The sequence below is a fragment of the Cydia fagiglandana genome, chromosome 19 (assembly GCF_963556715.1).
Source record: "Cydia fagiglandana chromosome 19, ilCydFagi1.1, whole genome shotgun sequence".
Lineage (NCBI taxonomy): Eukaryota > Metazoa > Arthropoda > Insecta > Lepidoptera > Tortricidae > Cydia > Cydia fagiglandana.
The window spans coordinates 5,509,559-5,526,638 of NC_085950.1; the positions used below are offsets into that span (position 1 = coordinate 5,509,559).

General features: G+C 41.0%; 1 protein-coding gene across 1 annotated transcript in view; it reads left to right on the forward strand.

The window, feature by feature from the left end:
- The window catches only part of LOC134674192 (uncharacterized), a 50,923-nt gene that overhangs the window by 21,738 nt on the left and 12,105 nt on the right, over window positions 1–17,080 (forward strand). Inside the window, exons 2-9 of the mRNA XM_063532250.1 lie at window positions 1,989–2,081; window positions 8,028–8,093; window positions 8,352–8,417; window positions 8,782–9,606; window positions 13,177–13,417; window positions 13,917–14,016; window positions 14,399–14,522; window positions 15,445–15,691. Coding sequence (XP_063388320.1) covers window positions 1,989–2,081; window positions 8,028–8,093; window positions 8,352–8,417; window positions 8,782–9,606; window positions 13,177–13,417; window positions 13,917–14,016; window positions 14,399–14,522; window positions 15,445–15,691 — 1,762 coding nt within the window. The remainder of the gene's footprint in view (window positions 1–1,988; window positions 2,082–8,027; window positions 8,094–8,351; window positions 8,418–8,781; window positions 9,607–13,176; window positions 13,418–13,916; window positions 14,017–14,398; window positions 14,523–15,444; window positions 15,692–17,080) is intronic.

A 17,080-nucleotide genomic window follows, 5' to 3' on the forward strand; every position in this document is an offset into this window, starting at 1 on the left:
GATTTTTAACCGACTTCCATTTCATAGAAGGAGGAGGTTCTGTATTCGGTTGTGGCTATTTTTTTTTTTTTTTTTCTATGTACGTTCACCGATTACTCCGACATCCGTGGTCCGATTTGAGTAATTCTTTTTTTGTTTGAAAGGAGCTACCTCCGAGTTGGTCCCATTTTAATTTGGTTCTGTTCTGATGATGGAATCCATGAGGAATTGAGGGAACTCCTCAATTTTTAAAGGCACATGCATGGTGATTTGGGTGTTTTCTTAAGCAACTCGAGCATTTTCTCCCGAAAACCACCACTTTGATGAAGTAGACCTGATGATGATGATTGTTTTGATGATAATGATGATGATTTTTTGAAATGTAGTATGTTCAGCGATTACTCCGGCACCTGTGATCCGATTTGAGTAATTCTTTTTTTGTTTGGAAGGAGTTACCTCCAAGGTGTTTCCGTATTATTTTTGGTTCTGGTCTGATGATGGAATCCATGAGGAATTGAGGGAACTCCTCAGTTTTTAAAGGCACGTGTAAAGTGATTTCGGTGTTTTCTAAAGTAACTCGAGCATTTGCTTCAGAAAACCGCCAATTTGATGTAGTGCAAGTGTAGCCCTACCACGAGTTTGACATTGACATATTCGCTAAGTTAGCGACGCTAACGTCTTCGTAACTTACTTTTTATGCATCTCGCTCGCACTAATATGCCAGTACGAGCGAGATGCAAAAAAAGTAAGTTACACACACGCTAGCGAATAAATCAATGTCAAACTCTTGGTAAGCTGGTAAGGCTACTGATCGGGGGTTAGGGTTAGGAGTTAAGGGGTCGGGGAATGGCGGTTGAAGGGCTGCTGGTTCAGGGTCGAGGGGTTCATGGATCAGGGGTTGATGCGCTGTGAGGTAGAGTTATCGGGGGGTTGAGGGATTGGGTCAGTGGCGGGGCGGAGGATGGATTTAGTGTAGTGACAGGAATTATAATTTCCCAGACGGACTCGAGAAAATTCCTGATTACATATTTATTAAAGTAGGTACACGCATTTAATGTTAATCATGATGTTGTTTTTCATTCATGCGTCGCGCTCTTAACAATGCATTAAAACTAAAAATGGAAAAATAATAACTTTTTACAAAAAAAAGAAAACCGACTTCAAAAAGGATGAAATAAAATATTATCCTTTTTAAGTCTATGCGTTACCAACTGATATGTTTGAAGTCGGTGCCAAGCCAAGTAGTAACAATACCCGTCAAAAATAATCAGCTTTATGACTATAAATCCCATTAGAACTGTACTAATAACTATTATAAATGTGTAAGTAATTCTGTCTGCCTCTTTGTCGCCTTTTCATGGCTAAACAACTGAACCGATTTAGGTGAAATTTGGCAACAAGGTAAATTCTTTGAATTGTTTTATATTTTGAAATGTAGTCCTCTGAATAAGGGACGGGAAATAACTCAGTCCCAATCCCACGCTTGCGTGCCGACAAACATGGTACGGACTGTGCCAAGAAGGTTTGATCGTGTGTTCTGAGGTACAGTCGACGTCAAAGATATGTTTACACTTTTGCACCTTACTCCTTTTGTAATAAGACGAAAAGTGTAAACATACTTTTAACGTTGACTGTACCTACAAAAAGTACGTTCATTGTCGTCGTGTAAGGCAATCCAACGTACATACTTATTGAATCGTACCAAAATCATGGTAGGTATGCTTCATAAGTTGGCTTGGCACCGACTTCAAACATATCAGTTGGTAACGCATAGACTTAAAAAGGATAATATTTTATTTCATCCTTTTTGAAGTCGGTTTTCTTTTTTTTGTAAAAAGTTTTTATTAAAAAGCGTTTTTCAATTAAAAGACATGCCAAGAACGCTTACCTTCTTTCAAGTTCTTTCTAATGCTAAAAAAACGAACTATAGGTAGGTATACTCCCCGTGGGTCACCATAGGGTGACAGTGTGAAAAATGAAAAGTTAATTTTTGTCCTTACTATTTACAGGCGCGGTGAGCGGGACAGACAAAACACAGTCCATGACGAACAACAGACATCGGCGGACTTCGGGGACAGAGCTATTCCTCAGCATCGTTGGAGGTACTGTCACAAAATTATGACTCCTCTACACGATGGGCCAGCGCCGGCCACTCCAAGGAACGCATTTATGCGTTAGAGGGAGCAAGTGATATTGCTATCTCATTCTACCGCATGGCTGCGTCCCTTGGAGTGGCCGGCGCTGGCCCATCGTGTAGAGGAGCCATTACCACTTTACCCCACTCCAAACTAGTCGCTGGTGGATCACAAAATTAACATACATTTATATAACTAAAAGAAAAAACGATGTACTTAGAGTCGCACCAAGAAAAGTCTGCAGTTTGATAGCCCACGCAGAGTGCAAGGGCCCGATTTTTGAATTTCGATCGGTCGATTTCGTCACTCGAAAATCGGTGGAAAACGGAGAAATGCAAATGTTTGAAAAACGAGCGATCGAAATTTGGAATCTAGTGGTACTGACCACACTCGATTTCAATTCTATTAGTAGAATTTAAATGCCTAGTACCTAGTGGAGATATTATTGAACGAAATACACGAAATCGAGTGGTTGAAATTCAAAAATCGGCCCCCAAGTATTATTTAATTGTTTTTAAGTCATTTATATACAATATACAATATATATACAGTGGTACAACTAAACGAAATTAATAACAGTGTTATTTTATGTCGTAATTTCATAGAAGTTTGACGTTTATAATAACCAATCCGCTGCAGACTTATCTTGGTCTGAGCTTTGAGCGACCCCGGGAAGGGAGACGGCATTTTGGATTCGGATTTGTACGGTCGGATATTGCTTGGGCTCCTCCCTTCTGACATGTTGGAAGCCGGCGTTGCTTAAAGATGTAAGTATCTACCCACACTAATGTTTTCATCACGGATATAGGGAAAACATATCACATCTGCCTCATTTCGTACGTACCGTAAAATGGGATAAGTAGGGTCAAAACTGAAATTCAAACCTCGAGAACATTTTATTTTTAACCGACTTCCAAATCCCAAAGGAGGAGGTTATCAATTCGGTTGTATGTTTTTTTTTTTTTATTTTTTTTTTTTTTATGTTTGTTACTCCATATCTCCGTCATTACTGGACCGATTTTGAAAATTATTTTTTTGATTGTATGTATATGCATACAGATTGGTCCCGTTTTTGTCAAAATCCAGTTCTGATGATGGGATCCATGAGGAATCGACGGAACTCCTTAAATCTTAAAGGCATACATATGGTGATTTTTGTGTTTTTATCAACAAATCAAGCATATACATTCAAAAACGTGACATTTGATGAAGTGGAACTGCTGATGATGATCAGAACGGAACTCTTCAACGACGCATAGTTCACCTTTGGCGATTTGTCCTCTTCGTTATGTTTGTTAAGCAAGTTAAGTTTTTAAGCCACAATTTTATCAAGCTTGAGTTCTGATGATGGGATCCATGAGAAATCGAGGGAACTCCTCAAATTTTAAAGGCATGCGTATAGAGATTTTTGTATTTTCATCCGGAAAATAAAGCATTTTCATTAAAAACTGTCGCATTTGATGAAGTGGAACTGCTGATGATGATCAGAACGGAACTCTTCAACGACGCATAGTTCACGTTTGGCGATTTGTCCTCTTCGTTATGTTTGTTAAGCAAGTTTAGTTTTTAAGCCACATTTCTGTCAAGCTCGAGTTCTGATGATGGGATCCATAAGGAATCGAGGGAACTCCTCAAATCTTAAAGGCATACGTATATAATTTTTTGTATTTTCATCATAAAATCAAGCATTTACATTAAAAACTGTCGCATTTGATGAAGTGGAACTGCTGATGATGATCAGAACAGAACTCTTCAACGACGCATAGTACATGTTTGGTGATTTCGAATTTCGATTTTGACTTGGACTGGGACCCGGACTCATACCCGGATCCGGTTCGGACCCGGACTCGGACTCGGACTCGGACCCGGACTCGGACCCGGACTCGGACCCGGACTCGGACCCGGACCCGGACCCGGACTTGGACCGGGACTCGGACCCGGACTCTGACTCAGAGACCCGGACCTTGACCCGGAAAACCACTATGATACCTAAACTAAATAAACCACTATGATTACCTACCATAAAATGTGGGTATGATGATGCCAAACCCCTCCCGCTCAAACTCCCGTACACCGCACCGCATGCGCCGTTAAGTGGGTTAGGTTAGGTTTGAACTGCGATCCTCACAGAACCGAACAAAAGTGGGTTAGGTTTGGTTAGAACTGCGAGTCTTACAGAAACGAAATGCTACTAGAAAAGTGGGTTTGATTAGGTTCGAACTGCGATCCTCACAGAACCGAACTGCTATCAGAGAAGTGGGTTAGGTTAGGCTAGATAACTACGACCCTTACGGAAACGAAATGCTACTAGAAAGTAGGTACTGGTTTTACCTCCTTTTCTACATAGTGCACCATCTACCATAATCTTTCACCGGGCCCCATAGAAGTCGGTTTTTTTTTCTTAAAAATTATTACATATGAAAACTGAATGGTGTATATAATAAGTGTTCCGGACGTTTGTATTTTGTTTTTATTTTATTTTGGGTAGTTCCATTTCATAACTTTGACGATAAAGAGGAAAACCCACCTCATCCTGTAGTGCCTCGTATTTAGGGTGAGAGGGGTTTTCATACAAAGAGGTGATTTTGGAAGATTGTTGGATCGATTTTTTATTATTATGCGTATTACTATAGCCCCATTTTAAATTGGAATACATTATTTTTGTAGCAGTAGCCTTAAAATCCCTTCTCAAACCTTCTCTCCCCATTCATAACCCAACTCTCCCCGTGAAACCTACTCACCCCGTATCACGGTAAGTAGCCGGATACACTATGTTTTCATCACGGATATAGGGAAAAAATATCACATCTGCCTCATTTCGTACGTACCCTTTTGATATTTTGTGTGTGCTACTTAATACACGTTTCGAATACATTTTTCTAGGCATCATGACGAATCTAATGACGTATCACACGTATTTTTAGGAGTTTTAGCTCTATTTTTTACCGTTTTCAGGATCTCGACTTCGAATCGCCACTTGCACCGTCCCACTAATTCGAGGTTAACCGGTTAAACCGTTAAACCAGTGTCAAATTGTATATGGCAAATACACATATGAACCATGGTAACTCCAGATTTAACCGGTTAACCCCGAGTTAGTGGAATGGTGCAAGTGGCCCTAAAGGCTCCTCTTCACGTTGGGCCAACGCCAACGCCAACGAGGGACGCAGCCATGCGGTAGAATGAGATAGCAATATCACTTACTCCCTCTAACGCATAAATGTGTCCCTCGTTGGCGTTGGCGTTGGCCCAACGTGAAGAGGAGCCATAAGACTACATAGGTTGAAATCTAGACACGCGGCAGCGTGTCAAGCCAAGTTCGAGCAAAGGAACTGGCTAGCCAGCGCCAAGTGTAATATTACACGAACCACTTGGTGCCACTTTTGACCCTTCTTTAACTCAAAACATCTTTAACGTAAACACATAAAACTACGTGTGTTTAATTATATCCATAAGGACATCTAGAAGCCCAAATTTCATGAAGCTAGCTGAAACGGTTATAAAGATATGAAGGTCAAAAAGTCGTAAATTTTAAGACTGACTGACATACCTATAGTACCTAAACCTAACCTACTTCCAGATGACCTAGAAGGATGAAATTTGGAATCCAGCTCAGTTATTGTGTGAAAGCGTAGGAAAAAATCTAAAAATTAAAAAAAGTTATAAAATAGGGGGGGTCCCCATACAAAAAAACCATTTTTTATTGTGACTGACATATAAGTACCTAAACCTAACCTACTTCCAGATGACCTAGAAGGATGAAATTTGGAATCCAGCTCAGTTATTGTGTGAAACCGTAGGAAAAAATCTAAAAATTAAAAAAAGTTATAAAATAGGGGGGGTCCCCATACAAAAAACCATTTTTTATTGTGACTGACATATAAGTACCTAAACCTAACCTACTTCCAGATGACCTAGAAGGATGAAATTTGGAATCCAGCTCGGTTATTGTGTGTAAGCGTAGGAAAAAATCTAAAAACAAAAAAAAGTTAATAAATAGGGGGGGTTCCCATACAAATTTCTTTCTTATTGTGACTGACATATAGTACCTAAACCTAACCTACTTACAGATGACCTAGAAGGATGAAATTTGGAATCCAGCTCGGTAATTGTGTGCAAGCGTAGGAAAAAATCTAAAAATAAAAAAAGTTAAAAAATAGGGGGGGTCCCCATACAAAAAACCTGTAATACGCGCTAAACAACCGGCCAACGGTGTGTCGTTGGCGGCGCGCGGCACCACATAATTAATACAAAGAACAGAAGTAAAAAACATGCAGCGGAAACACAAGAAAAAACATTAAATCTCAATACCTGCCTAGTTTTCTTTACAAAAAGTATTGATATCCCATCAAAAACATAAATGTAAAAAAGGAGAGCCAAGTTCAATACAAAAATTATGCTTGGCTGTGGGGTTCGCCGCAAAAAGAATGGAGATTTAAATGAGTGCCAAGTTCTATGCAAAATCCAAATATGTATTTATAGGAACAAAATAACATTATAAACAAGTATTAAACTCTATTTCTTTGCTTTATTGGATACCTATAACAATTGCTGTTATTTAAAAAGAATGTGAGATCTTAAAGTAGGTTAGATTTGGCTTGGCCAGTTTTTATCAGAATTACAAAATATATATGTTGAATAACTTTATAAAATGACTGATGTAATGAAAACTGGCCAAGTCAAATCTAACCTGCTTTAAGATCTCGCATTTTTTTTAAATAACAGCAATTGTTATAGGTATCCAATAAAGCAAAGAAATAGAGTTTAATACTTGTTTATAATGTTATTTTGTTCCTATAAATACATATTTGGATTTTGCATAGAACTTGGCACTCATTTAAATCTCCATTCTTTTTGCGGCGAACCCCACAGCCAAGCATAATTTTTGTATTGAACTTGGCTCTCCTTTTTTACATTTATGTTTTTGATGGGATTAAGGACACACGGACCGCGTCGCCTAGGTGTGATAAGTACAGTCAACAACAGAGCTATGAATATAGGCAAAGTGTCAAAAATATGTACCTACTTTATTGCCTGTACGTGTACATTAAGGTCGTGTATACATATTTTTGGCACTTTGCCTGTATTCATAGCTCTGTTGTTGACTGTACCTCACATCTTTTACGTCATTTTACGAGCAAGTGTAATGACTAATGAAAAATACACATATTTATGATTCATACACGTCTCCAAGATACTGACAATAAGGTCGTGTATAGTTGTTTTTGCACCGACCGACTCGACCGTACACTGCTAAAGGTCAACACTCAATAATGTTATTACATAACATAATTACAATCATTATAATAATATGCTAATGGCGATCTCTAGTATTAAACAAAGTAAATCTCACGTGTTACATCATTGAAGAATAAGAATAATAGAGTTGAATAGTTGAAAAGGGGAAAGGTGTGAAAATTTCGAAATTATCCGGTAATAAAGTATGTAGGTATCTAAGTGACCTTTTTTAGATTAGGATTCCGTATTTTATTTAGTGTCCGACCGAAACCAATTTTTTTGATAAACGATTTGAAACGATAGGTTCAGTTTCGCTTAGTTTTACCGAAACTTATCAAAACCGAAACCGAGATTTTGGTCGTACCGACAATACAGTTTCGGCGCGGTCGAAAGTTTCGGCAGTTTTTGGCCGAAACCGAACCTTCGGTTTGTTTTATTCGCGCATGCACATGTTTGATTTGCTGATCCCTAATGAAATCGAAACATTTTTAAAAATAACAAGCTTGGGCAACTTTCAATTTGCTGCTAAAAAACTGCCGAAGAAATTATTTTTTGCAAAATCTAGGGGGGTTTGGTGTAAAAAAAAAAAACGTTTGTCTATGGGGCCTAGTCAACCGACAAATATTTATAAAAAAGCCAATGTGGTTAATGTGGCGTTATTGTTTTTGTTGACAGAACGACCAAGCGAGAGGAACCAAATCAAATCGTCTATCCTGCCAGTGCAGCTGCCGATCCAACTGGGTAAGATTTGGTACTTCTCAACTATAAAGGATGACACAACACACTAGACCGGCCTGGGTACGGGCCGGAGCTTCTGGCGCTTCGTTTTTTATGGAAAGCACCACGTGATCACCGATCAGCCGTCATAGAAAACGACATGTCGTCTAGCGTGAGTCATCCTTAAGAGGTCCAAGCACAAGACTATTAGCCTGTCTGTTATATTTTCTGTGTATTAATCTATGATATGTCGTAACCTAAATGTATTTCTATCTATTGCAGGAGGCCATGGAGGAGTGACATTACCAATTCTGGTGCTCCCTGTGCCAATTTACACCAATAATCCAGGTTAGATCCATTATTCAGTACAATAGCCTGTAGCCTGTATATTGGGTGTGTAAATTCAATACGGGCGAATATTTAAACCGACTTTTACGAATATTAGTTTGTCATTAGTAGGCCTTCGACCTTCTTACCCCCCTGTACCCCCCAGCACCGGGGCTACAGCCGGGGACTTTTGATATGTTCACCTCCTAACTAGTCCAAACAAAGTTACGGAGTCAAAAATTGTGTTCCTAGCATTTCCCTCTACAACGTTTTTTGAGCATTCATTTCCTGACCTATAGAGAATCCTATGAATCTATGGTCTGGCAAACCAATGCTGCAATGTGTGTCAGCAGAAAAAGGCGCAAATGACAACTTTGTTTTACAGGTTCCTGCAGCGCTAATCATGGATCAAGCGCTACACAACCAGCACAAACTTTACCAAATATACAAATCGAACAAATCCGCCAACAAGCTCAAATCCAGCTTCAAAAAGTGGTCCTACAATCTCAAGAGCCAACCCCAAACCAGCAAACAGTGGTCCCACAATCTGAAGAGCCAATCACAAACCAGCAAACAGTGGTCCCACAATCTCAAGAGCCAATCACAAACCAGCAAACAGTGGTCCCACAATCTCAAGAGCCAATCACAGACCCGCAAACAGTGGTCCCACAATCTCAAGAGCCAACCCCAAACCCGCAAACCGTGGTCTCACAATCTCAAGAGCCAATCCCAAACCCGCAAACAGTGGTCCCACAATCTCCAGAGCCAATCCCAAACCAGCAATATGAAAACACCGACACACAACATGAAGTCGTCCAGAGTAATTCAGAAGCCCCTCAATCAAATCAACATCAGCAACATGAAACCATCCACAGACATCAAGAAACCATTACGAGTAATTCAGTAACCCCTCAATCTCAGCACCATGAAACCACCAATACACATCAAGAAGCGATTCAGATCAACGAGCTTCTTCTAGACACTCAACCACAGAAAACTTATCAACCCGTGAAGAGTTACGCTTCTGCGAGGGTCGTTATACCCACTCCGGCAGATGTTCCTTATAAGGAGAGTTTGAATTTCAACCTTGGCACTAACAATAGGGTCACTTTTAAGGTGGATGAGTCTCAAGTTCTGGAACCAGTGAACTACGAACAGACGACAGTAGAAGAGGATAAAATTCCTTTCTCCGATGGATCGCCAATTTTCGGTAAGTTTGTTCGGTAAAACATGTTAGAATGATCAAGGTTTTAATTTGTTGTTTCTGTTGCCGAAAGTTAGGAGCATTCATCCAGAAACGAATGGCCGTTTCTTGGATATAGGATTTTGATAGGAGCATTAAATCACAACTAGAAGTAGGGTTCAGTCTTGTATAAGGGTACGACCCTATAATCATACTCGTAATATAGTCGCTGTTATTATTTTACTTGGTACTCGTATTTGGGGAATTTAAGGGGTCTAGGAATTTACTAAAAGAATTATACGAGGCCACATTCAAGCAGTACAATCAGACGAAGATACATTAACTGATCAAGTGATCATACATAATAGTATTTTATACAATCGTGATATAATAGAGAGCTTTTCAGTCGAGTACCGTGTTTAGGCAACGAAGCTTGCTGAGTTGCCTAAGTCAGGTACGAGATTGAAAAGCTTGATTATATCACTATTGTATACAATACTTTTTCTACGAGCCAACATAAATAATACTTTAAACTAGTAGAATCATACAAACAAACCAAACCAAAAGTATACACAGCTAAGATACGCAAGCCCCCGCGATACCTTCATACTGGTACGCGCCCCCGCCGCCGCGCCCGGCGCGTTGGTCAACGACATCTTCTCGTAACTCATGAGGCCCTGGTACTTGCTTCGCGCTAAGTAAAATTTTTAGACAGTTGTTTTCTCGATTTTGGCCACCGTAGCCTATGGAGACTAACAAGCAACACTAAGTGGTTTTCGGAGTCTATGGATGTTGCTATTTTAAGGGTGTCACATGCGCGTTTCTGATTTATGAACCAATTGTTTCTACTATACAACCTAAAATAAATAATTAATTTGAGCTTTGGTTTGGTTTCGTCCTGTTGATCGCGGAGAGCTGTGATTGGTCAATTTCATTATAGTTGACTAAACTGTATCGATATGAATATTATAGTTGAGTTGGGAGCCCATACATTAAAAATACCCAATTGAAGTTTGGTATAAGAAATCTTAATTCAAGAATTATAGTCGACGAGTAGGAATAGTACATTACTACAGAGGCCGGGACGAAAGGGGTTGCCGGCCGAAGACATATAGACGGCCGAGCGAAGCGAGGCCAGATAGGTCTGAGCGCGGGCAACCCCATTTCCCGCCGAGGTATGTATAGTGCTTTTCTCAAACATGCAATGAAATAAATAAAATAAAAAATCCACGAAACCCAAGTTTTATTTATAGAAAAAACTAAAAGTAAACTACACCCAAAATATAACCAACACGTTAGTACCTATATCATTATCACGCGTATGTTTTACACGAGTCGTGTATTTTTACTACCCGTATATTTTCATGTATCTTTGATTTTTTCGCCTTATATCCGTCTGACTGTCGTTTTCGTCACATAAGTTTACATAGTCTTTCATGTTGATATCATGTTTCACATACATCGTTGCTTTATGCATGGAGTAAATAAGTATAATTTCCACAGTGTTGACGAATTTGTAGTTACATTCATTTAAAATATGCCACAAAACTGTTTCTAATAAACTGTAAGCCATTTTTCTTAGTTTCTCAAATAATAAAATTGCCATAAGCAACCATATACAGTATACTTCGTCTTTGACTTGGCGGCAGAGGCAGCAAGTTATTTAAAATCAATTCTGCTTACGCTGCCAATTCCAACACCTACGATTACAATTAATATTAATTTCATTATTTCGTCGGAACTCATATTAAAGTCAAAAAATCAACAACGCACCATAAATCCAATAAAACAGAATGAATATTTTTCAACTTTACCTCCATAACAATTTAAAAAATATAACTACGCGTGTTTGAGTAGACCTTTTTACCGCTAACGTTTAGATGAAATATTTTAAATGTTTTTATTTGTGTAGTTAAATTTATAATTTAAAATTATAAAATGATAGAATATATTATTTATTAAGTTCATGTTGATTTTATACAAATAAAACTGCAAATTATAGCAAACATTGTTTTTTGTTTTTTTTTATAGGCGTAGTGGCAGAGTGTCATTACGAACCATAAAGCAAATACTGCCTCTAGTTTTTTTTAATGGATGAATGCCACGATGCTGTGTCACAAATATCTGTGAAATGAAAATTAAAAAAGAGGACTTTGCCGGCCTAGGCCTGCAAGATGTGTATGAAATTCCATTAACGACCTTTTGTCCTAGCCGCACCTGAAACGTCATACTTCGCAGCCTATTATAAGGAACATAACATCAATATTTCATTGCATGTTTGAGAAAAACTATTTTTCTCAAAAATGGACGGCAAAGTCGACTTTGCCGTCTAAAAAATAGGTCGCGAAGCGCGTAGTTTATGGTCAGTCAAAAATTAAAAAGTTAAAAACATTGCAGTCTCGATTTTGGGACTGCAATGTTGCATACAAATTCCATTATTTGTCGAGTTCCAAACTTTTTAAAAGTTGAAATGACCATATCAAATGAAGGCACAGGCCCATTAAACAGCCAAACATATGATTAGTACCGCGACTATTTGGATGTCTCAAATAGGTTGGCGTATTTTTGGCAGAAAAACATACTTCTGTTTTTGTATTAAAAAAAAATAAAAAGGCGGCAAAGGCTTTTTTCTGTCAAAATATATATGTAAGAATGTTGCTTTTGTAAAATATTTCTATGATATTTATATTTCTTGCACCATTTTTGAGAAAAGCACTATATATGACTCGGCTGGAAGGCTACTTGCTGGCTTCGGATTCAATTAAACGGACTCCCAAGGTCGTCCGTTTAAAACGAATCCTCAGCCTGCAAGTAGCTACTTCCCAGCCTCGACAATAATGTACTATTTTCTACTCGTCGACTATAATTTTTGAATTAAGATTTCTTATACCAAACTTCAATTGGGTATTTTTAATGTATGGGCTCCCAACTCAACTATAACATTCATTACGATACAGTTTAGTCAACTATAATAAAATTGACCAATCACAGCTCGCCGCGATCAAGAGTACGAAACAACACCATAGCTCAAATTAATTATTTATTTTAGGTTGTATAGTAGAAAAAATTGGTTCATAAGTCAGAAACGCGCATGTGACACCCTTAATATAGCAACGTCCATAGACAACGAAAACCACTTAGTGTTGCTTGTTAGTCTCCATAGGCTACGGTGGCCAAAATCGAGAAAACAACTGTCTAAAAATTGAATGTAGCGCGGAGCAAGTACCAGGGCCTCATGAGTTACGAGAAGGTGTCGTTGACCAACGCGCCGGGCGCGGCGGCCGGGGCGAGTAGTATGAATCAGGTATCGCGGCTACTCGCGTACCATCTTAGCTGTATAGTTTTGGTTTGGTTTGTTTCTATGATTCTACTAGTTTAAAAATATTATTTTTGTCAACTCGTAGAAAAAGTATTATATACAATAGTGATATAATCAAGCTTTTCAATCTCGTACCTGACTTAGGCAACTCAGCAAGCTTCGTTGCCTAAACACGGTACTCGACTGAAAAGCTCTCTATTATATCACGATTGTGTAAAATACTAATCTGAACACGGTAAAATGAAAGTAATCTTTACGTGTTCCTGTTCCCTCCACAGAAACTTCGGAACAGATGATCCAAAGCTTCCTCCGCCAAACCCCAGTGGCTCCAGAGGAGCCTGCCGTCATCCCCGACCTGGACCTCCCTGCCCGTCTCCCGACCACCTCACCCTCGTCTTCCGACGGCCTACCTTCGATCACAGCAGCGGCGCCGCCTCGTCCGGACTTCAACAGATCTCTTCATCTGCGTGTGGATCTGACTGTGCCGAGCTCCGACTACACTGAGGCTTATGATATACAGTACGTATTGATAACAATTGTTGAGGTTTAGAGGTTTTCTTGGGCAGAACTGAAAAAAGTCGTCCCTAATTGGAACCGCTCCAATAGGGAGTGGATCTTACTTACCGTGTTCATATCTTATTTATCTTATTATATTAATCGCCAACAAACTGGTTAATGTTTGGTGATATTATAAATTTTGTTTGTAAGCATGTACCTACCGTTTGTGTAAATAAAAAAAAATGCTCGACTATATTTCCTAGAATTTATCTGCAATAAGAAACTACCTAATTCATCCGGTTATAATTCTATTGTAAGTATTATAGTAACCGTTTGGGCTCACAGCGTCCGGATTACAACTGGACTTACATCTGTGGTGAGGTTGACTGTGTCCTGATTTGATTAGTAAGGTATAGAAGAATGCAACACTCACTGCCCATGTCGCTGCTCCCGATGCTGCCTCTAACGTTTTTCAAATCAGAAGTTAAAAAATCACTAATCAGAAATTCGTGTGTTTCAGATGGCACTCGGAGTCGAACACAGCGAAGACCGTGGTCGAGGATGGCAGCACTGTCATCTACCGCGCGCCGCTGGCTGACGGGCGGATCCAGTTCCTTGAGGTATTTCATATTTCTTACCATTTTAAGAGACTTCTAAATTTAAAAGAGTCTCGATTTAGTTACCATTACCATAAAACCTTTCTGCCCCGTTTGGGGTAGATTGGGGTGAGGTAGGTGAGCGAGTGGCGACTACGTACCGGAAGACGCAGCGTGGGAAAGCCCCTGACTAGATGGACCGACAATCTGGTTAAAGTCGCGGAAACCGTTCGTTCGCTGTGGAGATCTTTGGGGGAGGCCTTTGTCCAGCAGTGGACGTCTTTCGGCTGAGATGATGACCATTAAACTTCATATTTTTGAATCGATGTTTTTTCGAAACATAAATTTGTCGTTTAATTCTGATGACGGGCTCCAGGAGGAATGACTGTACAATTCTTACTTACAGATCCAACGAGACCTCGCGGACGGACAGGAGGTGCGCCGCTGCACGCTCTCCCCGCTGATGCAGGCCTCCCCCGCAGACACTGCCTTCCCAGGACTACCAGCATTTGACCAGTTTGAGTTCGTTGGTAAGACAATATTGCAAGCAGGAGCCATATATAGATTTAGTACAGTCACCACACGGGATTGTTATGCCATTTAGGGTTCTTGCTAAATTGGAACTGCTATAACGTACGTATTGAAGAACCATTTTAGCTCGGACTCTAAATGGCGCGGCAATTTCGGAGCGTGATAGTACATTCAAAGATGGCTTCCGTCTCATGAATATTACGATCGGGTATGAAAATGATAAAGGCGCACTGGTTCAAGATAGTACTTTATTACATGAATCCTAAGCGAAGACTGAACAAAAATATGGTGTCAAAAAGAACATAAAATTATAAGAACAAAGGAATTCAAAAATACAATAAAATTATAAAAAGTAAACGTATAAAAAGGTGCGTCGTCCACATTCCCCCCTTTTTTATTAAAGGGGGAGCTTGATCAGCTTCTTCAGGGGCCGCCGCATAACACCTCCAAGGCTGTGCACATCCGCAACTCTTATGATGCCATCTGGGCCTGGGAAGACAGCAGTAATGCGTCCACGGGGCCAGGAACCTCTCGGAGAATTACCGTCCGCAATGAGCACCAAGTCTCCGACTGCTAATTGGGGAACCTCACCTCGACCACGTCTGGGTGTTAACGTCGGGAGATATTCTTTTAACCAGCGGCGCCAAAAATGCTCTGATAATCCGACAGCCTTACGCCATCTGGTTCGTGATAGGAGGTCCGTTTCTGATGATGTGACTGGAAGTGGGCGTCCCGAAGACGAACCCAACAAAAAATGCATGGGTGTCAGTGATTCCTCACTCTGAGGGTCGACGGAAACATGAGTTAGTGGCCGCGAATTTACCAAGGCCTCCGCCTTAGCCAAAAGCGTACGTAGCACCTCGTCAGTTGGAGCTCGCTCAGTGAGAGTCACCTTGAGTGCAGTTTTCACGCTCTTCACAGGCCTCTCCCAGCACCCACCCATAAACGGCGCCGCCGGTGGGATGAAACACCAGTTGATTCTCTGCGCAGCAGCGAACTGGGACGTAGCGTCGTCGTATAAGCGTCGAAGCTCCCGACTGGCACCCACGAAAGCAGTTCCATTGTCCGACCACAGCTCGGATGGGGTCCCTCTCCGAGCAGTGAATCTGCGGAGGCTCATAATCGCAGAAACGGCTGGTGCGTGGCATAAGCTGTGCGGGATGGCTATGTAGGCTGGCCATCTCGTCTGGAAATGTGTTCAATTGGGACTGGCGCAGGATATGAAGTTCGGCTAGGCGAAGATCTGTGGCGGGCAGGCCCGCGGCAGATTCGCGCACAGAGCGCGGGGCAGCGAACTGTTGCCATTGGTTGGCTGGCTGAAACATAAAACTACACAAGCCCCCCTCTAAGCGGACTAAATTATTTACACCTAGATCCCTTCTAGCTAGGCAACGGATTCTAAGTAACGTCAAATACTTATGAGCTGTTGCGCGTACCAGCCTCACCCAAGAACTGAACCGTTTAGGATCGGCTGAGACTGGCTCGTGCCTTTCAACGTCACTAATGAGATGAACTAAATCAGGACGCGCTGCACGTTTGCTCTCTTCTTCCATGCCTGGATATTCAGGTGAACTGGGCTCGCTGGGCCACTCCGAAGAGAGCAAAAATTCAGGACCCGAAATCCAGCGCGATTCTGGAGATAACGTCACTCGTTTGATGCGTGTAGCATCATCAGCTACGTTGAGTTGACTTGGCACCCATCGCCATTCTTTTACGTCGGTTATTTCCATAATCTCGGCTACTCTGTGAGAAACAAATGGTTTAAATAAGCGCGCCTCGCTTCGAAGCCACCCCAAAACGGTCATAGGATCGCACCAGAATACGCGATTTATAGACTTGAATCTGTGTGCTTCGCAAATCTTAGAAGCGAGACGGGCTGCGATCAACGCTCCTTGGAGCTCTAAGCGATTTATGGAGATTTTTTTTAAAGGAGCTACGCGGACTTTGCTGCATATAAGAGCCAGCTTCACTTCACCATTTTCTAAGACGAACCGCCAATATGCAACCGCAGCGAAAGCACACTCGCTCGCGTCACAAAACAAATGAAGCTCGCACTTATCAATTTTTAATTCGCTAAGTAAGTAGCAGCGTGGGATCTGTAAACCAGAAATTGCGATTAAATCGTCAAACCAGAGTCTCCATGCTGCACTGTCACTTTGCGACAGCTCCTCGTCCCAATCGGTCCCCTTACGCCACGCATTTTGGAACATGATGCGACCCGTAATCACACCTGGCGCCAGGATACCGAGTGGATCGAAAACCCGCATGACGTGAGCTAATACTTCGCGCTTAGTGAGCCTATTCGGCAACGAACGTTCTCCTTTTATTCCGATATTAAACCCAATTTTATCAGAAACGGGTTGCCAAATAAGTCCCAGTGTGCGCACAGGAGCAGTGAGGCGTCCAAGATCAACATCTACGTCATTTCTAGCTACTGAGACTTCAGCCAAGCTCTCTTTGGGCAGTAGACGCAGCGCAGAGGGATTGTTTGAGGTCCAAGAACGCATCTCAAAGCCAGCATGTTTATGGATGTTGGTGATCTCGGCGGCAAGTTTTG